The following is a 22,473-nucleotide window of genomic DNA, read 5'->3' on the forward strand; positions in this document are numbered from 1 at the left end:
ATTATTATTATTATTATTATTATTATGAAGTAAAAGGAAATAAGTACCACATCATTTGCGATCTCACAAACCACAACATGGCAAAACTGGGAGTTTCATTTCTTTCCATTTTAAAAGAAAGTGAAGGATTACTGGACGGTTTAACGGACTGTAATATTTAGTTAAAATAACAGACTTGGGTCCATTGACAGACATTCATTTAGTTAAGACAAGCCCGCCTATTTAAACGTACTAGGATATCTAAGATGTTTCCAAACCATGTCCGGGAAAGCATCAAATCCCAGTTGAATGTGTATCCTGTATTTTCACCTTTGCCATGTTGATTCAGAACGAAACTCAAAGAAAGACAACAGTCATAAAAAAGTATTATTTATTAATCGTCTCCCTCTTTGGAAATACCCAGACTTTGTACCTTCTGATGATAAAGTGCCTTTTAAAAGAAATCGGAAATGTGTCCGTGTAATAAATCAGTCTCACTTGAATTGTTAATGATCTGGACTGGAGAGTATTACAGTATTTAGTTATTGATTTAACCACTTCTGCAGGAACAGGAAGACGTAGTCGCGGGCCAGAGTCAGCTGGGGGAGATCCTCGCTGCGCGCCGGGTACATGTTGGCACAGTGGGCTGTTCCTGGATCAGAGGAACAACGTTAGTATGAAGGATAGGGCAGCGAATGAACAGTAACACTGAGATTGTCTGGGATACGAGATCAATTATGCACCCGATAAAGTTTCAATCGAACACGTGAGGCATTGTTCTGCTCTGTTAAAATTGTTGCTTGGCTGCTGTCGTCCGAAACTCAAACAGAGAAACTGAGTTTAGTCATTTTGAGCTGGAAACATCTCCAAGGTTTCACGTTTAAAGCTCCTTTTATGGTCTAATCACAAATGTCTACAGATTTCCCCCTGTCAAACAATCAAGTGTAACTGTGTACACATTTTAATGGACACTTTCGGTTAGTCAGGATTTCTAGACTTTCCCAAAATTCCCGCGGTTCATAGCTTTTCACACGTTGAAGCAGCAACAAATAACTTCCCCCCCCCCCGTACCTTTTAAAGAATAATTAATGTTGAAGCCACCGTTCCACCTTTCTGCTTTTTAATCAAACTTAGTTTAGATGTTATTTAGATGTCTGGAGCCATCTGCATCAACAAATCATCAAATACTTGCTTGATAGCAAAGATGTCACCGTTTTTAAAATTACTTTTTTTTATTAGACTGTCATTATTATAATCATTTTAAAGGGCCAGTATTTATAATGATCAATCAGCCAAAATGGAATAACATATTCACAATTAGGTTTTCATTAGCGTATAACCAAATTAAACATAGTGTTTTTCGTTCCCTTAATGCAGTGGTGGGGGGGCGCCAAAGATCGCAGGGGGGGCGCTAGGCCTTGATTTCTTTTTTATACGTATAATTGTAACACATGATTGTCACTAAAAGCCTTGTCTCTACATTACAATAAAATATAAAAAATAATTAATTAATTAATTAGAATAAAAATTCAAGTTAGTATTAAAGGTATAAAAAGACAGAAATGTATAATTCTGTCTTTAATAGAAATGTTTCTTCTGCCCGTAAAGTGTCCAAACCGGGCTTTTCTGGATAAGCGCATTTTTAAAACATAGTTATTGTCCATGCCGGTTTCAGATTATTTGTCACAGTTGCTCCGATCAGATCGGTCTCCTCCATTTTGTAGATTATTTACGTCTTTTGAATCCACATAAACACATCGGAAAAATCCGGCTTACTTTGAGCATGTGTTTAATTTTTATTTTTATTTTTTTAAAACAGTTTAATCCCTTTGTGAATTGGTTCCACTTCCGCCCTCCTTTAATTTCTTCATACAGCGGGAATCCAAATGAATTCATCCTGAGTCCAGTAACCATCAAAGTCACTCCAATAGTGCTCCTTAGTTACGCTTTCGTCCTCCTTTAACAAAATACTTCACATTCATCCAGTTTGAAACCAGTTTGGCTTTTTAGAGGGCCTTTCATGTTGGCTTCTTACCTGAAGGCCACTACAAAGTATTTTAAAACTGCGGTCAGACCAGCCACCACCCTCCTAAAGTATTGTTATGGTAAGGTTGGCTTTTGTCCTTTTTAAATCCCATTGCTAGATAACATATACTTGTTTTTCGAGCTGTAAAGTCACAGTGCTTTTTACTTCACTTCCCTTTAAGTGTTTTATTCACCTTTGATAAACACAGCGGGCAGGTCGGGGCTGATGTCCTGCGTGACCCCCAGGGCGTGCCAGGGGTCGATGGATCCGTTGGGAAGAACGATTCTGGAGGAGCGGATGTTGTAGCCTCCGTAGTATTCGTTGGTCTCAGCCACGGCCTTCGCTAGCTGATCAGCACTGACGTTAAAGAAGTCTGCACACTGCTGCACGTGGTACCTGCACCAGAAAACACACAGCTTATCTTGGAGGTTATGTCAATTCAAAATAACACCCCGAGTGGAAATGAGACCTGTGTCTAGTCAAATTATAACACGACATTTTGTTGATTAGAGATCTGTTCAGAAGAAATGTGATATTCAAGCGACCATACTTTCTCCTCTGTTAGTGGAATCACTCATTTTCTAAACATTATGCTTTGTATTCACGTGTCCAAATCAAAACAGTTCATTGGAGGTATATACAAACAGGAAAATGGACAATGCATGATGATTGTTTGGTTTGGTTTGGCTCGGTCCACATCAACTTATATAACTCGAACACGTGAGACATTGTTCTGCTCTGTTAAAACGGCTGCTCGGCTTGTGTCGTGCAAAAGTTGTATGTTTTTAAGGCACCTTTTATGGTCCAAACACAACCGTCTACAGAGGTCTCCATGTCAATGAATCAAGTGTATGAATGTTGTCTACATTTCGAGCCCTTTACCCACACGTTCTGTGAGTCAGCGTGTCTGCAGACTTTCCTTTAGCCACATTTCCACGGCTCATCGCTTTGTGACGTCGAAACAGCAAAAAATAACTTTTCCTGGAAGAATGAATGCAGATGCCACTGTTTCTGTTTCCTTCAGAGCTAACATCAGCACTGACGTTAAAGAGGTGATACCTGCAGCGGAACACACGGTAACCATGGGAACACTGGGAGGAAAATGGACAAACCACAATGTTTTTTTAGTTTAGTTTGGTTTGGTCGACTTCCACTATTCCACTATACTTGCGCAATAACTTGATAGTTGTCATCCCTTCACGATACAAATATCAACATATTAAATCAACAACAATATGTAATTTCTTTCAGATTGCGACAGACTATAGCGAACTAACTGCGGACCAACGATCGAACATTAAAAAGAACGGCTCTCACCAAGTACGTCTCGGTTCCCCTCGTTCGTACCGAAGAACCGTTCAAAAGAATCGGCTCGTTCGCGACCGATACATCACGACAAACTATTACCGACGAATAAGCTAAAGCCTTAGAGCTGGGGTGTCAAACTCAAGGCCCGGGGGCCACATCCGGCCCGCGACTTCATTTTCTGTGGCCCCACAAGAGCTCTGAAAGAATGTTTATTATGCGGTTATATGGTGATTTACAGAAGCGCGTTGCCCATAAACTACATGTCCCACAATGCATCTGAAATTTGACTTTTATCTTTGAATTTGCCTTTTTCTCCAAAATTGTATTTCTTTTTTTTTTTTTACTTTTTTTCTTCAGAATTTGGCTTTTCTTTTAAAATCATTTTGTGATGTGCGCACTGAAGAGACTCGCAATTACTTTCCCTACACCTCTGCTTTCAGACGTAGCTCATTATGAAGTTATTCCCCTATCCGATAACAATCCAATGCAGAGGCAATAATGTAATATAATACATTATTTTATATTAAATATTTATATATGTATTTTTATATAGTCTTAAAGTTACAGCCGGCCCTTTGAGTGCAACCATAATTCCTACGTGGCCCGTGATGAAATTGAGTTTGACACCCCTGACTTAGAGTATAACCTCAACACTTGTTTACATTATTCCATAATAATTTTTTGCTCAATTATCAATAAATAGACACCGAAAACCAAATAAATAAAAAATACCTTATATATATTATCTTTAAAAAAAATCTCATTAAAAGTGCGGTAGGTAATTCACTTCAGAAACACTTGTTGTTATATCCCATGGAATGCTCTTAACATCCCGATAGCAATGAATACATGAAATGCTTTGACAATAAATACATAAATAAATATCATCTGTGGAAGCCGTGGCGCTGTGAAAAGCACGACCAATCATCTGAGCCGCCCCGGCTAAAATAACTGGATGGCCTTCCTGCCTGTCAGCCTTCCATCTGTGCACAAACTGATCTCGTGCCCTCATTGGTCATGTGCGCGTTCGTGTGTGTTGGAGGAGGGGCTCTGTGAGGAAGTCTGAAGGAAGGGACAGATTGTTTTCTAGCTTACTCGAGCTGGTTTCTCCATTCTTACCTACCCTACCTTTAAGTGAGACAATTTGAATAAGATAAACTAAATAACATATATGTATATTATATATTTCCAAAAAGTCCCAAAAATGTTTTTATATATACAAAAGCGTGTCATTTATTACATTAACATTATTTATTTTACATCTGACGTTTTCATATTAGTTATGTAAAGATGTAACTCTCTTTTTTAAAACAGATTAAGTGTATTAGACTTTTTAATTTCCTTCTCTCTGCTGTGGTAATAATGGTCCAGGGGAGCAGCTGCCGGGGAGAAAAGATTTATTAAGACTTAATTATTCAGAGAAATGTTTGATGTACTCACTTCAGAGGGAAGCCGCTGAACGGTTGGTCCGGTGAATCGGTGCTCTGGTAAAATCCAAATTCAGTGCAGGTCTGGTAGACCCACTGTCTCCCTGACGACACACACACAATTAATTTGGGAATTACATTTGAAGAAGCCGCTAAAAAGTGATAGTATTATATTAACAAACATATCTTATGAATGTGTTTGCTGTATACCAATACAATCAGCTTCCTCCTTAACCATTGAGTCATGTTTGCAATAAATAAGGGTATTTATTCGTTCCCACAAGTCGAATGAAGTCGAATGGAATCAAAAGGCGTTACCAACACAGTGCAGGTATTTCTACTATGAGTTTCAAATGGATTTTTTAAACACTGAAGTCTTTACTCTCAGCCCCAATTAGCAGGAAGGGAGGGGGTTTACAGTATGTGGACACATCCCAGAGGCTTTTTAAGAGACCACTTCCTGTTCCAGTGATCCCAATCCACATGAAACTGGAACCACATCCCGGGGCGGATGGGGGGAATAAATAGAAACCCATTTCAGGTTAAACATGTTAAGGTGTTACTCGATGTTGAGCGGCCGACGCCGTGTTGTTAAATCAATGAAAGACCTGATTTCCACCCAAATCTTCCAAAGCAGCATTACTGGTATTACAGAAAATAACATCTAAGATTCAGACGCTCAACTCGTGCATTATCATCCGCCAAGAAATACTTTATTTGTTCATTTTAATATATTTTAATTTGAGTCTAAAACCCATAAAAATCTTCATTTTGTTGCGTTTTTTAAAGATTCCTCAAATTTAAGATGTATGTGTCCTTGTGTTGGACAAGCAATCTGAGGACTAAGAAAATATGTTTTAATCCACAAAAGTGCTCTTAGTTATTTGTTAATACATTTGAATTAAGTAATAATAATTATAGTAATAAATATTGTAATATAACAGATTTTATTTTATTTATTTTGTTGTCTAGTTCTTTCTTTTATTTATTTTTTTAACTGTATATTTTTGTGTATGTTTAACTATATTATTTCTTAAAATGTAAAAAAATAAAAGATAAAAGTTCTACAATACAATTTTGAGTCTTCCCTAAAAAAGAAAGCAAAAAAAGGTAAAAAAAAAAGTAAGAGTCCCGGAAACCAATGGATGCCAAACTAAATAAGGAACACTTCTAAATAAGAATAACATAAGAGGACATGTGTTTAGTTTACATATGACTTCCCTGTATGAGACCGAATCTGTGTCATAAGAACACAACACACCCAAAAATAAAAAGGGACTAGAAACAGCCGAGTGTTTAAAACAGAAGCCACTAAAATAACCATGTTTACCCAAAACAAAAAATACAACCACACACACACACACACACACACACACACACACACACACACACACACACACACACACACACACACACACACACACACACACACACACACACACACACACACACACACACACACACACACACACACACACACACACACACACACACACACACACACACACACACACACACACACACACACACACACACACACACACACACACACACACACACACACACACACACACACACACACACACACCTCCTCCTGCGGCCGGCCCCTCCCATGATGCATTAGTCATCTCCTTCAGGTAGGAGTTGAAGCTGACGTCCAGACATTTAACGGAGAAAGTCTCCATCATGAAGCGAGCCACGGCGGCGTAACGTTGGTACGGATCCCCGAGCAAGGAGTCAGACATCGCCTCACACAGAACCTTGATGGTGATGTTGGTGCCCGTCACTCCCTGAAAATACACAGAGAAGAAGAAGAAGGTTGAAGCAGTTTGATCCACGTTTTCATTCAATTTACACACGGCATCACGTCTGTCTGTCCTGGGAGAGGGATCCCTCCTCTGTTGCTCTCTCTGAGGTTTCTCCCATGTTCCCCTTTAAACTGTGGGGTTTCTCTGGAAGTGTTTCCTTGTACGATGTGAGGGTCTAAGGACAGAAGGTCTAAGGACAGAGGGTCTAAGGACAGAGGGTGTCGTATTGTCATACTGATATTCTGTACACACTGTGAAGTCCACTGAGACAAATGTAACATGTGTGATATTGGGCTATATAAATAAACATTGATTGATTGATTGATTGATTGATTGATGATCTCCAAGTTTGAAAAGATTATATTAACATACATTAAGTTGCAAGGCATTACCCATGAAGTGATGAGAAGGCCAACATGTCACTCAAAGATACAGTACAATACAATCCTGACACACAATTACTCCAAATAGACCAAAACAACAGCTAAATTACACAAAACAGACTTCACAAAACGAATGAAGGCGAGGCCATGACATGTAATTGTAGTGTGGGATTTCTTTACAGTGGCTATAGTTGGATTTGTCTCCTGAAATAAAGAGACACTTCTTGAATTTAAGGATTGGTGCATGGAAAACACGACACAACAAGACATGTAACCTACAAGCATAGGGGGGAGACGTTATTTTAGTAGTGCCAGAGGGGGAGAAGTACTCAGATCTTATGCTTCAGTAAAAGTAGAAGTACTCAGATCTTATGCTTCAGTAAAAGTAGAAGTACTCAGATCTTGTACTTCAGTAAAAGCAGAAGTACTCAGATCATGTACTTGAGTAAAAGTAGATGTACTCAGATCTTGTTCTTGAGTAAAAGTAGAAGTACTCAGATCTTGTACTTGAATAAAAGTAGAAGTACTCAGATCTTGTACTTCAGTAAAAGTAGAAGTACTCAGATCTTGTACTTGAGTAAAATTAGAAGTACTCAGATCTTGTACTTGAGTAAAAGTAGAAGTACTCAGATATTGTTCTTGAGTAAAAGTGGAAGTACTCAGATCTTGTACTTGAGTAAAAGTGGAAGTACTCAGATCTTGTACTTGAGTAAAAGTGGAAGTACTCAGATCTTGTACTTGACTAGAAGTAGAAGTACTCAGATCTTGTTCTTGAGTAAAAGTAGAAGTACTCAGATCTTGTACTTGAGTGAAAGTAGAAGTACTCAGATATTGTACTTGAGTAAAAGTAGAAGTACTCAGATCTTATGCTTCAGTAAAAGTAGAAGTACTCAGATCTTGTACTTGAGTAAAAGTACAAGTACTCAGATCTTGTTCTTGAGTAAAAGTAGAAGTACTCATATCTTGTACTTGACTAAAGTAGAAGTACTCAGATATTTTCCTTGACTAGAAGTAGAAGTACTCAGATCTTGTTCTTGAGTAAAAGTAGAAGTACTCAGATCTTGTTCTTGAGTAAAAGTAGAAGTACTCAGATCTTTTCCTTGAGTAAAAGTACAAGTACTCAGATCTTGTTCTTGAGTAAAAGTAGAAGTACTCAGATCTTGTACTTGACTAGAAGTAGAAGTACTCAGATCTTGTTCTTGAGTAAAAGTAGAAGTACTCAGATCTTGTTCTTGAGTAAAAGTAGAAGTACTCAGATCTTGTACTTGAGTAAAAGTGGAAGTACTCAGATCTTGTACTTGAGTAAAAGTAGAAGTACCAGAGGGTCCAGGTGTAACTAAAGTCTGATTTAAGAGATGATGATATTTCACATAATTAATCCAAATCTGTAAAGTAACTCAAATTCATGTAGTGGAGTAAAAGTACACAATTTCAACTGAATATATGTAAGTTGTGGATTAATCAAGACATTTAAGGGACTCCACCTTGAGCTTTGGGACACACTGAACACTAAAGCTATTTGATGAATTGAGGTAAAATATCCACAGGTGAATCCACATTCTGTATCTGCAGCCCTACTTCCATCCCTGCATCCTCTGGCTAAAAAGAGGAACTGTTAGCACTTGTTCTTCAAGCTGCAGCGTTACATAACATCCTTCCGTATTTTTATAAAAGCCCCCCATTGATAACCTCTCGCCTGTGCAGCCGCGGCCTCTTCTGATAGAGTTACACCTCCTAACTCTTACCCAGATTCCTGAGCGGTGCCTAAAACCTGCAGGTTCCCTCTGAACTCGGCTCTTTGTGTTCGAGAGGCAGCTGCCGGGAGTAAAAACTACTTTAATTGTACTGGACTGGTGTCATTATAAAAAAAACTAAAAGGCCACTAATTACTATTTTCCTGCAGTTTACAAAGTCATTCAAACTAGCTGCACCTTTACCAGCTTTGAGAACACTTTCATGATCAATCATTATAAAACATATCATATATATTATTCTGAAATGGACCAATCTGCACAATGACTACTTTTACTGTCGCTACTTTCACTATATTTTGATGAGAATACTTTTCTACTTTTACTTTAGGAACATTTTGAATGCAGGACTTTTACTGTAACAGAGTATTCCTGCACTCTGGTACTTCTACTTTAACTCAAGTACAAGATCTGAGTACTTCTACTTTTACTAAGTACAAGATCTGAGTACTTCTACTTTTACTCAAGAACAAGATCTGAGTACTTCTACTTTTACTAAGTACAAGATCTGAGTACTTCTACTTTTACTCAAGTACAAGATCTGAGTACTTCTACTTTCACTCAAGTACAAGATCTGAGTACTTCTACTTTTACTAAGTACAAGATCTGAGTACTTCTACTTTTACTAAGTACAAGATCTGAGTACTTCTACTTTTACTAAGTACAATATCTGAGTACTTCTACTTTTACTCAAGAACAAGATCTGAGTACTTCTACTTTTACTAAGTACAAGATCTGAGTACTTCTACTTTTACTCAAGTACAAGATCTGAGTACTTCTACTTTCACTCAAGTACAAGATCTGAGTACTTCTACTTTTACTAAGTACAAGATCTGAGTACTTCTACTTTTACTAAGTACAAGATCTGAGTACTTCTACTTTTACTCAAGTACAAGATCTGAGTACTTCTACTTTTACTAAGTACAAGATCTGAGTACTTCTACTTTTACTCAAGTACAAGATCTGAGTACTTCTACTTTTACTCAAGTACAAGATCTGAGTACTTCTACTTTCACTCAAGTACAAGATCTGAGTACTTCTACTTTTACTAAGTACAAGATCTGAGTACTTCTACTTTTACTAAGTACAAGATCTGAGTACTTCTACTTTTACTCAAGTACAAGATCTGAGTACTTCTACTTTTACTCAAGTACAAGATCTGAGTACTTCTACTTTTACTCAAGAACAAGATCTGAGTACTTCTACTTTCACTGAAGCACCAGATGTGAGCGGTGCCTGGAACCTGCTAGTTCCTCTGAACTCGCTCTTTGTGTTCGAGAGGCAGCTGCCGGGAGCGTTTGTCCGCCGGCGCTGCTCCTCTCGGATCTTTTATAAGCGTCTCTTTAGCTCCGGGCGACAGGAAACCAGAGAGACCACAGAGGCTGTTGTTACTTTTTCACATCGGCTTATTGGTAACCGGACTCACGTCTCCTCGAGGCTCCAGAGCGACGGAGAGGAAAACAAGGGAGAGAGGGGGGGGGGTAAAAAAGAGACCAAAGGGAGGAAAAATAAATACAGTAAAAAGATCATTATAAAACATGGTGTGTGTGTGTGTGTGTGTGTGTGTGTGTGTGTGTGTGTGTGTGTGTGTGTGTGTGTGTGTGTGTGTGTGTGTGTGAGTGAGTTTGTGTGTGAGTGAGTTTGTGTGTCTGTCTATCTTTCTGTGTGTGTGTGTGTGTGTGTGTGTGTGTGTGTGTGTGTGTGTGTGTGTGTGTGTGAGTTTGTGTGTGTGTGTGTGTGTGTGTGTGTGTGTGTGTGTGTGTGTGTGAGTTTGTGTGTGTGTGTGTGTGTGTGTGTGTGTGTGTGTGTCTGTCTATCTGTCTATCTTTCTGTGTGTGTGTGTGTGTGTGTGTCTGTCTATCTGTCTATCTGTCTGTGTGTGTGTGTGTGCGTGTGTGTGAGAGCGTGTGTGTGAGAGCGTGTGTGTGTGTGTGTGTGTGTGCGTGCGTGCGTGTGTGCCAGACATCTCAACACACTCTCAAAGGGTTTCCACTAACTCTGGAGGAGGGCGATTCATTTCCTTTAATTGAAGTGGGAATTGTGTTGCCCAGTCTGCGAAATTAAAGGTTGCTTTGTTGTCTCTTGAAGTAAAGAAAGACGTGCCGGATTAAAGGAAATTCAGCTCAGAAAGAACCAAATCTAAGAGTACGTCGTTATGCAGAATAGTGGAGTAAAATGCAGTGATGTAATTGATCAATGGCTTGTAATGAGTCATCCAATCATTGGTTCATTAATGCAGCAGGAAAAGGTGAAGCCTACTTGAATGACTCTTAAACTGCCAGGTGTCTTAATCCATAATAATGTGTTAGTTGGTTTATATGAAGAATCCATTTTAAGCACCTGCAAAATAAAAACTACTTAGACATTGTACTTAAATACAGTGCATGTATAAGACCGGTGTCATTCTTCAAAAACCCAAAAGGCTGCCTCTAATGATTATTTCCCTCCTCAAGTAATCTGCAGATTGTTCTTGGGTAAATGGTCTCTAAAATGTCGTAAAAAAGTGAAAAATGTCAATCCCACGATTGCAAAATCCACATAATGTCTTCCAAGTCTTGTTCTGTCTGTGTAAACCCAAAATGGTATTTACTTTAATATAGTATTAAACAGTAAGAAGCTCAAAATCTTCATATTTGAGAGGCTGAAAACTCCTTTTTCTCACATTTTGACATAAAAAAACAATTTACTTAAATAATTGACTTTGTTTTTCTCGTCTTTATAGAGAACTGCAACTTCACTAAAAGTCCAATTGTCCATCCTTCCCACTTTGCATTGTTGTCTAATTCACCTTGAGTAGTCACCTGTAATGCATGAAGGCGTAAAAAAGGGTCTCCTCACCCCATATAAAGATAAAGTAAGAATAAGACCCTCAGCATCTCCAGCGCCTCGCTGCCAAACAATGCGTTTATTATGTTTCACTTCACTGATCAACCCTCCTTCACCTCATAGCTGCCTTCCTCTCAACCGAGACCAAACTGTAGGTCGACCGCTGACCCACTACTAAAGACTCCACACACACTATTCAATGAGCATTTATCACGTTTTATTACATGGCTTAGTTGAATACACGATTCTGATTGGTCAATTCAGAACACGTGACACGTTGTTAATCCAGACAGACCGCTGTCAAGGATTTATTGACCGTTGTTAAGGACGCTCACATCTGCACAAAGAAGTCCGGTCGATTGAACTGTATACAGTTTGACTGAAAGCAAACAGCATGCAGTTTGCTTTTCAAACTGGGACAAGAAAACAGCGGAGAAGTAACGGTGCAGAAACCCTCCTTTTTACGCAACTGTCCAGAAATAGACATGAAACGGCGACACATATTCAGTGTGCAGTTCCTTTGGCATTAGGGCAGGGATATCTAGATACTTTCCAAGGTTTGACATAATGAATTGTGCTACTTTTAAAGCAAGCAACGATGTTTTCAAATCTGTAATCAAAAAGCTCCTCAAAAACACTATCGAAGCAGTTCCTGCCGTTGCTACGTTAGTTCAAACGGTAACAACGGACTATTTTTCTTAGCGGGATGCATATCATTTAAAAATAAATAATAGCCTACTATTTTTTAAATCAATAAAAACTTTTTCAAAATCTATTAAAGCATTTCAATTAATATTGGGAGTCATATCGGTACTTTGTTGAGAATGTGGCCGTGTAATAAGCGGGATAATGTGCAGCGACTTGGTCATTATGGGGAAAATAACACCCGACAGGCTGTTCAGGAGCCCGACGCGAAGCGGAGGGATCTTGATCAGGCTGCCATAATGACCGCCTCGCTGCACTTTATTCCCTTACATATCTGATATCATTTTATTACAGGTGTATTTCCTCCAAAAGGGTGTGTAGTAAAATATACTGGTGATATTTTATCTATAAAAAGATGTATTCAAGTTCAGCTCTGTCATATTTAGTCTTTACATGTCACTGTATACATGTTAGATTGTGCAGACATGCTTAAAGGATGTTAGCGGTAATTTTTTTCAGTGCTTATTTAAACCTCAAACTGGTAAGCCATGCATGAAGATAACAATTACTGTACATACATACAATTAAAACATGTTGACTAGTTTTATTCTGCATGATTTTGGGAGAAACTGATGAAATGATTCTTTAACAGATTGGCAGAAACACAGGAGGAATCAGCTTGATTTGTTCCCATTCTTTATGCTAAGCTAGCCACCTGCTTACTCTAGCACAGGGGTGTCAAACTCAAATACACAGTGGGCCAACATTAAAAATGGGTACTAGTGGAGGGCCGGACTGGTTCAATGTTTATTGCAGAACTTATTGAAATGAACTTATTGCACATATTAAACCTGGAACTAACAAAGCTTCAATGATTGCCTATAAAAACAACATTAAACATTAAATAATCAGTTGCATTCATTTCTTATGGCTCTATTTGCAGCTCATTTCTTATGATTACATTTTTCCACAGGCCAACAACAGCTTCAACAAAACTATTTCCCTCAAAGAGAAACCAAACATGCCCTGTTGTCGTGAGAGACAAAGTGCAGAAGGAATCATCCATTAAACTCAGTGTGCTGCTCTGTGATGCTAGTTCAGATACTTGGCACCTCATCTTGGGTGCAAGGTCATCAATGTTTGGGCTCAGGCTCTGAGCTGAGGAGACCCTCAGGATGGAGTGAAGGTGTGCGTGCAATATACTGGCGGGCCAGATCTAATAGGAATTAGGAATTATCCTGTGGGCCGAAATTAAATCCACCAAGGGCCGGATTTGGCCCCCGGGCCTTGAGTTTGACACATGTGCTCTAGCAGAATTTTAGATACATTTTATGTGCAGCGTGTTTTCAGCTATCCTGAATGAATGAATTACAATTACAAGGTAGCACTGGCGTTAGCTGGTAATTTAGCATTAGCTTTGTTGGCTTCGCTCCTTCAACTATTGGTTAACATAGGCTCTAAAAAAAAAGATGGTGACACGCCGACTTCTTTTATACAGTCTTAGATATTAGCTGATCAATCAGAAAGATTCTGCTCCTTGAATCCATGTTTTGTGAAGCTTTACTGATGTTTGGCAAGCATTTACTCTCACCTCAAACCCTCTGTTGTCTTCATTGTACTGGACCACATCCATGAAGTTTCCAGCCAGCGTTTCCAGGAAGTAGGCCGAGTCCATCTCCGTCTGGATCTGCAGCTTTGAACATAAGCTGAAGAGAGAGAGAAGAGGGAGTCAAACAAGGTCAGGGAAGAGACTAAACATCAGCATGTAAGCCTTGTCACTGTGAACATTGACATGCTGCTGTTAGCATTTAGCTGTGCCCATAGTCCAACAGAGCCGTTAAAGGGGACACATTCTGCTCATTTTCAGGTTCATATTCACATCTCCATGCTTTAATGTTCAAAAAGCTCTTTATTTATCTGATACTGCCTGTGCTGCAGCAACTATTTCTACCTTCTGGAGAGAACACAGGGATGTTAGCCTTTGCAGACCATTTACATGCACTAAAACCTATATAACATATAAAAGAGTAAATATCACCATACGCTGCATTTGAGACTCCCCCATTTCCAAAAACAAAATCTGAGATTTTCCACTGAACTTCATATTCATTGTATCAAATATACATTGTGCTGTTAGAAATGGATGTTGGTCAAGCTCCCTCACTTTTTTATAAATGAACTGCAGGTACATGCAAACAGCTACATGTATCCCCCCTGTCATGGACACAATTCAAATTCAAAGAGTAAATACATTGTAATTACATAATGATTATAAAATGTGCATTTTCAGAAAGCTATTTAGTCCCTTTCTCAACAATATATTTCAGTTAATGGAAAAAGTATTTGGATAATAATGAAATTATGGCAAACTATTTGAACCATGTCCACCCTGTCATGGAAGGCTTGCTGACAGGGTGGACATTGGTACAAGTACCCACATTTCAAGAGACTTATCATTGCACTGATATGTGTGTAAATGTTTGGCCATTTATAAAAAGACCTCAGAGTTTCATTAATCTGCTACATTTTCATGATAACTGAGTGATTCTGATGGGGACACCAAAGTGACTTTATAGTGATATTGACTCAAAACCCAAAAGCATAAAAGGGCCTCTTTATCATGGCTCTAGACGTAATCTTTTTTTCCACAAAAAGTCCAACGTGTACTGACTAGCGTCATCACTCAAACCCACAGTAATGAACTGAAGTGTCAAAGTGGAAATGAACTGTTTGTTTTACTTTCCAATAGTGCAAGAGTGTAAGAATGTAGACATATACGTGTGTGTCGAAAAACACGGAAAATTACAGCTTCCTTGACTTTCTGTGTGACCTTTGTTCCTGTGCTTAGTTTAGACAACATGCTGACGACATGATGCTTTTAGAAATGAGTGTAATTCCTACATGATGAAATTCTATCACAAACATTCCATCCTCTGAGTCACTGTGGTTTGGGAGCTGGACACGTCTCTAAAAACAACCTTTCTGACCTTTGTGTCTGCAAGGAAGCTCAATAAAAGACGTCCAATGTGGTCAGTGCAGACTCAGAGTGACAGTATTAGCTCTGAGACGAACCGCAGCCATTTAAACCTCTGTATTCATCTATTGACTGACCTCACAGTCCCCATAATAACCCAGAACGGGCAAATGTGAAAAACATCACTGACCGACATAATGACTACAGACGTAGCACCGGCCTGCTGAGAATAACGTCATTCCTTAAAACTAAAAACCAGGGAAGAAAGATCCTGTAAAACGTAACAGAGAAAATACCCCAATAAAATGGGGCAAGCCAGGAGAAACTAAGCCATTTATATTTTATCCTCGTTAGTGGTCTTTGAAATGACATTTTAACCATGTGTTACTTAAGCTATCAATTGAAAAACTTGATTATGAATAAAACATGGAGTTTGGTTTACAGGTTTGACATTAGGCGCTTTCACACCGGAGTACTTTTCCCTTTTAGTTCCGATAGTTCCTGGAATTTTGCGTTCACACCAAAAAGAGAACTTAGTTCAGAGAACTTTTACCCCCATTTAGTCCCTGCTAGAGAGGTGGGACTATCCTGGGGGGGGGGGGGAAGTTCCAATTTCTGATTGGCTGGGCGAATTGCAAACCACGCCCCGTCAAATTCTGAAACATTTTGTGAAGCCGCCATTGTATTTGCTGGCATTAGCATTATTAGCATTAGCATTAGCCCAGCACACCAACGGAGAGAGACTAACTTATGGCAACACAAAAGAAAACATGGGAGCGGTGGAGATGAGGAGGTGTCGGTGTTCTGGCGATTTACTCGGAAGGCTTCAGTAGAAGCTGCTGGGAGTCCCAGCAGCTTCTACTGAAGCCAGTCCCCAACTCCGAGGACTTCCGGCTGGGGACTCCGGGTGGCAGTATACGCCGTGAAGTTGTTTGCGGCCTGCCAGTAAACCCAAAGCAGAAGAAGAAGAAGTGACGTCAGCGGCTTCGTTTGCGTAATCCTCCCTCAGGGAACTTATTCTGTTGTGAACGCGATCGGCTCTTAGTTCCATGGGGGTACTAAGTGCTGGCACTAAGTACGGGTAGATGGATGGAGAGAGAGAGAGAGAGATAGATGGATAGATGGATAGATAGATAAAAGCTAAGGAAAACTATCCCTAAACCCTTGAATCATCAAAGCTTTTGATCTGCTCAAACTTAGCTTTTCCCCTAAATGACAGGATAATGAAATATGTGTTTTAGAGACACTTTACTTGAAGTCTTTGGTGATGTTATCGTAGGTCTTGGGGTCCTTCAGGAGCTTCACAAGGGTGTTCGAAGCCTCTTCCACAATTTTGGGGCAATCTGCTTTCTCCGAGGCCAGCGAACGCCTCACAACCTCCAAGTACTCTGTGAAATGAAAACATGCAGACAGAGGGAGGGAGGACACTTAGACCTGGGCGGCTATAAAAAGCCACAATAATACATAACAACCCGGTTAAACACACAGGGCTATTCTGAGGCGCTGGACAGCACCAATTCATCTTCAAAAGAACACGCTGGATCCCAGATTTAGTCAAGTGCCGGAGAAAGGGTTTATTTTAAAAGGTTGCAAGTGAACTGCACAGTTTATGAAACTCTGGAGACTCAACATCTCTAAACCTGCGACCATTTCCACTTTTTTGCGATTCATCCTATTCTTTCTTTCTTTCTTTCTTTCTATCTCCTTACAAAGTGCAGAGTTCTTATTTTTTGTTTATGTATGACCTACGAATAAGTGGACGATTAAAAGAAAGAAAAAAAACACATTATTTTTTGTATATTTTGTCCGAATGTAGTTTCCTAAAGAAATTGTCAGTTTGATTTCACATATTTATTTATAACAGCAGCATATAAAACAAACTATTGCACATAATTACAAATAAAAAAAGAGTAGTAAATAGAAAATTAAAGAATAGAAACATCTCAAAATAGCAGATAAAACATAACTAAAAGAGTAAAAGACTGTGAAGTTAAAAATATGTGAACTATCGGACTAATAAAACACTATTAAAGGGATAAATTACAGCTAACACAATGTAAAAGTGGGATATCATTAACAATTAGTGTTGAAGAATGGCATATTTAATACAAAATTAATGTAAAATGTACAGTGAGAGGTTTTAAAGGTCACCTATCATGCTATTTTTAGGCAATAGCATAGGTCTCAGATATATACAAAATATTATATAATTAATATTAACTTGTCTATGAAGTGTTTTTCTCAAAATACCAAACAGATCACCCATTCTAGCCATGCCTCATATCCCTCAATTTCACTTCCTGTTTCAAAAGTGCTGATTCTGGGTATAAACAGGTCTCTCTTGAGAAGGAGAGCATGGGTGTTTCTCAATGTCGAGGACGCTTCCTTGGTAGCACATGTCTTCCGAGTGTCTTCTTGGGGATTTTAAGACCGCGGAGTCTACACATGTGCGGCCTCGAAATGTCCCGCTACGAATTACGCCGGCCTCGGTAGAATTCAAAGTATGCTGGACATTGGAACAGTCCTTCAGCTTCACTCAATGACGTAGCATGCTTGAAATAGCTTCCTCGACATTGAGAAATACCCACTGTTTCCCGATGAGATGTTCACCTGTATAAATAAAGGCTAAAAAAATATAAAGTCTTTTTTTTTTTAAACTGAAAAAAATAAAAATAAGAGGGGGCGGAGCTTATGCCGCCTCATGCGGGACCTGGCATATACTGTCTAAAATGCTGCAGTGATGAAACCCAAGGATTATTAGATCAAGGATTATTTCTGAACAGTATGGAGCTCAAAGGCTTTCTCTCTTGCCGGTTATACCACAAGGTGAGTTCCTTTTTACTTCCTGCTTCTTCACACACATGCTCTCCAGTACAGGTTAGCTCTGAGTGTTAGCGATGCTAATGTAAACACCGACCATATTACGTCCAAAACAGTCGGGCATTGTTTCTGATAGCAACGTTTCTGATAGGGCCGTGGGTCCACATTTCAGATATTACGTCATATCGGACGCAAATCTGGATCAGCTCCGTTGTTCCCTCGTTTTTAGAGATTTGGGTACGGAGGAAAAGCGAGAGTTTTATTTGCTGACGCTGCGTGAGTTCCCCGACACACCGGGGACACATGTTGATGTAGAAAAGACATCAAAAAGTGCATTTTGCATGATAGGTCCCCTTTAAGTCCATTTATTGCCAAAAGTCAATAAAGTCTTTCAATCTTTTTATCCTGGAGAGAAAGAGAGACTCCACATTACAAATTATTGGAATATTTTCCACTTGTTTGCACTGTTTTATTCCACTTGTATTACTGATTTCTTTCTTTGTTGTGTCCTTACAGAGTGCACATTAAATATGTTGTACTTTTTACATTTATTAGGACCTCTTAACAAGTGGAAAATTAAAAAATCACAATATTTGGGGTATATTTCGTCATATTTAGTATCATAAACACTTTGTTAATGTCACATATATACATTAGTTCTGTACACAGTATTTATTCTACTGAACAACACTAAATATACCTCTCTTATTCTTGCACCAATATGTCTTTATTAAACTATTGTAAGTCTTTTCTCATTGTTGGAGGAGACTGGGACTTAAGATATTCACTGCCTAAGACAATCAGGTCTTTCAATCTTTCCATCTTTTCAACCCTGAGAGAAAGCCAAACTCTTCCTGGTGATGACGCCGACTGACTGCAGTGCTGATTTTGGGAAATAACAACTCTGTTTGTGTGGAGATATTATCTTAGAGTCAAAGAAAATGTGTGTGTGTGTGTGTGTGTGTGTGTGTGTGTGTGTGTGTGTGTGTGTGTGTGTGTGTGTGTGTGTGTGTGTGTGTGTTCACATCAGCAGGAGTGTTTGTGCACACCACCGGTGATTAGAGGGCTTGTACTTTTCCAGAGTGTGTGTGTGTGTGTGTGTGTGTGTGTGTGTGTGTGTGTGTGTGTGTGTGTGTGTGTGTGTGTGTGTGTGTGTGTGTGTGTGTGTGTGTGTGTGTGTGTGTGTGTGTGTGTGTGTGTGTGTGTGTGTGTGTGTGTGTGTGTGTGTGTGTGTGTGTGTTATATATATATAAGTGTGTGTCTTCCTACCTGGGAAGTTGACAGTAGCATGAACCGGAGCGCTGGTGGCCACAGAGCCATGGATCAGGTGAGGGTACTTCAGTCTGCTCCAGGCAGCCAGGGATCCGGGGTACGAGCCTCCGAACGCAACCCAATTCCTGTCACCGAGCCCTCGAGTCTCCGCCGTGACGGACAGGAAGTGAGCGAGGTCAGCGAGCGCCTGACGACTGCTGAGGAAACGCAGGTTCCCCGTGCTCAGATCGCTGCATGGAGACAAGAGGGGAAAGTTAAATACAAAGGAAGTTAAGGTCAAGATTCAATGTTTTTATTGTTATTTGTACATAGCTACTCCATAGGCTCCTCCCCTAACAGTGAAACACAATAAAATATATAAAATAGTGCAAGTAAATACAAATAAAAATAGAACAGAAATAGTGCAAGAAGAGTCTATATACAAGTAATTGGAATATGATATATTAGATACGTAATTTGTAAGCTGCAGACAGATGAATGTTATGGATGTTCTTTCAAAAGGTCTTATGGCCTGTGGGATGAAACTGACCCTGAGTCTGCTGGTTTTAGATCTGAAACTGCGGCAGTGAGCATCTGCTGTATGATCCTCTCACCATACGACAATACATTGACTCATAATGGGAATTTTTGGGGGGGATTTCAGCCCATAAAATACTACCTGGTCTTTTAGATTATTCTATTTTAAGTTCAGAACTTTCTTTTTGGATGCAGCGCTGCCACCTGGTGTTAAAACAACTGCACTGGGATCAGCTGCTACATTATGAGTCAAAACTAAACATGGATAAGCAAGGTTTAGTTTGCGTGATTCCAGAAGACCACAATACATTTGATTGAAACCCAATACCTTATGGAAGTGATCCATTATGTTCTAGTATAGTAGTATACAGGCACACGTATTATTTGTCTGGCACTAACATAGAACAAACCTTTAACCCAACATAAAAACTATTGGAAACGAAAACAGGATGGTTAAGAGCAGGACTTTCTTTTTGGATGCAGCGCTGCCATCTGGTGTTAAAACAGCTGACCTGGGATCAGCTGCTAACACATGAAGCGGTTTGCACAATAGTTTATTGTCCTTTTGCTCATCAGGATTATGGAGTCAGAGTTCCTGAAAGTTGAAGACGTGTCGAAGGTGATGTAAGTAAAAAAACGGGTTACCTCCTTTCTGTTAAAGAATTGATTTTGTGTGTGTGTGTGTGTGTGTGTGTGTGTGTGTGTGTGTGTGTGTGTGTGTGTGTGTGTGTGTGTGTGTGTGTGTGTGTGTGTGTGTGTGTGTGTGTGTGTGTGTGTGTGTGTGTGATAAAACAATGAAGGAAAAGTTCATCAGAAAGCTCAAAGTGCACCTGGTGGGTCGGCTCTTCCCATAGAAGCGATGCTCCAGCATGAAGCACAGCGCTCCCAGTTTCTCTGCGTATTTCAGCCAGGTGCCGTTCTGCATCCAGGCCGGGTTAGCAGGACCCTCGCCCCCGATCATCAGGAACACCGGACCCTCGGGCCTGGAGAACGCTTTGTTTACAAAATACCTCTGAGGGGGGGAAATCAGAATACCTTTATTCGTCCCACAGAGGGGACATTTACATTTGTTACAGCAGACAGGAGCCAAAGACATCTTAATGTTAGCTAAGAAGCATGCATAGCAACATATTAAAGATTAAAAAAACAGCCTAAACAAAATACACATTGATGGTCAGGTTTGCAACAGTTTGTCTGCTGTCTTTATTACGTGACAAAAAAAATCTGGACATGTATGGAAGCCCATTTAGACCACAGAAAAGAAACAGAAATATCCTGTAAGTCATTGTTACAAGATAATAACTGATAATAATGAGATAGTAAGTCAACAATGTAACGTACAGACAAATGAAGTCATAGAGAAATAAAACAGTGCTGGTGAAATACTGCTGCAAGTTAAATGCAGGAATAATAATTATAATAACACGGTAAGCTAAATTAAGAAAAAAACAATGAAAATATGAAACAAAAATTTAAAATCTGAATTAAAATGGTCAAAAATGTGCAAAGCTTCACAGTGAAAAGTATAAAAGATGATGCAACGTACAGATAGTCTTAAGGAGGAAACTACTACCTCTCATATTATGCAAACTGTTTCAACTAGCCTATATATAGCCTGCTGCAACAGCATGATGCACTTCCTGAAACTCAGTTATACGTTTCAGTTTTGCAAGATTCACAGTGGCCTCCGCTATGAAAGCTCTATGGGGTCTTCACTGCAAACCCAGTTTGATCAACATGTATTTATTCAACCCTTTTTTAGGACTTACTTGCTTCCACTGTCTGCTGTCAGCTCCATTGAAGTGATCCAGTTTCTGGGTGAACCACAGCTCATCACACACACCCCCCGTGGTGCATTCAGGGTCCTGGCCTTCACTGAACTTCCTGAAGCCCTTAACCCTTCCCTCTGCAAACACACACAGAGAGAATAACAGAAATACAGTAACGCTGGAGAGGAGAGACTCACTCCTCTGAACAGCCATGTTGATACAAACAGAGAAGCAGGCAGGACACATGTGATTCACTTCCATGTGGTCATGTGATCTGCTGATGCGTTCAAAGACTCGTTAAAAACATGGGAGAAATGACTTCTTCAGGATTGCGAAACAGACTTGCCAAAGTTTTTTCCCCAAGATTTGTGATATGATATCAGACTGTTTTTTATTTAAATACTTCAAATTGATCGAGAATTTTTTTTAAATGTTAAATTGCAATTGTGTTGTAAAATATGGCTAAAAACCTGGATGTTTTTTCTTCTCCAGTGAAGTAAAGTTATTTTATTTAAATAAGTTAGTAATGGGAGTGCTTTAATTAAGAATACATTTGTAAAATAATAAGGAATGGGACAGAATGTAAAGAGATATACACAAAAGCAGAGATAGGTGAATAAAACACGTGGAAATGTAAAGAGATGTAAATAAAAGAATAAATATGTAATAAAAAAAACAAAAGATAATTCGGTTTGATGGTCTTCCTTTCTTCAACCAGTAGAGAACAGAGAAGACAAAACAGAAAAAGTGACTGCAATATTGTTTTTATTTGTATTGTATTACCTTATAATGGAATACTCTGTTACCGTAAACGTCCTGCATTCAAAATGTTCCTCAAGTAAAAGTATTTTGATGACAATACAAAGTAATACTTTTGTATTATCATCAAAAATATACCCACGGTAAAAGTAGAAGTACTCAGATATTGTACTTGAGTAAAAATAAAGTACTCAGATATTGTACTTGAGT

General features: G+C 39.2%; 1 protein-coding gene across 1 annotated transcript; it reads right to left on the minus strand.

Moving 5' to 3' along the window:
* Positions 1-353: 353 nt before the first annotated feature.
* On the minus strand, positions 354-21,782 carry prss59 (serine protease 59, putative). The gene is made up of 9 exons (XM_079673757.1): positions 21,505-21,782; positions 20,566-20,747; positions 19,217-19,449; positions 16,380-16,515; positions 13,745-13,859; positions 6,329-6,530; positions 4,754-4,844; positions 2,199-2,401; positions 354-631 (listed from the first exon to the last, which is right to left on the minus strand). Exons 1-9 carry the CDS (start codon positions 21,763-21,765, stop codon positions 522-524), a joined length of 1,533 nt encoding a protein of 510 aa, XP_079529883.1. The 5' UTR covers positions 21,766-21,782; the 3' UTR covers positions 354-521.
* Positions 21,783-22,473: the final 691 nt, after the last annotated feature.

Source organism: Notothenia rossii (genome assembly GCF_949606895.1).
Source record: "Notothenia rossii genome assembly, chromosome: 4".
NCBI classification, from domain to species: domain Eukaryota; kingdom Metazoa; phylum Chordata; class Actinopteri; order Perciformes; family Nototheniidae; genus Notothenia; species Notothenia rossii.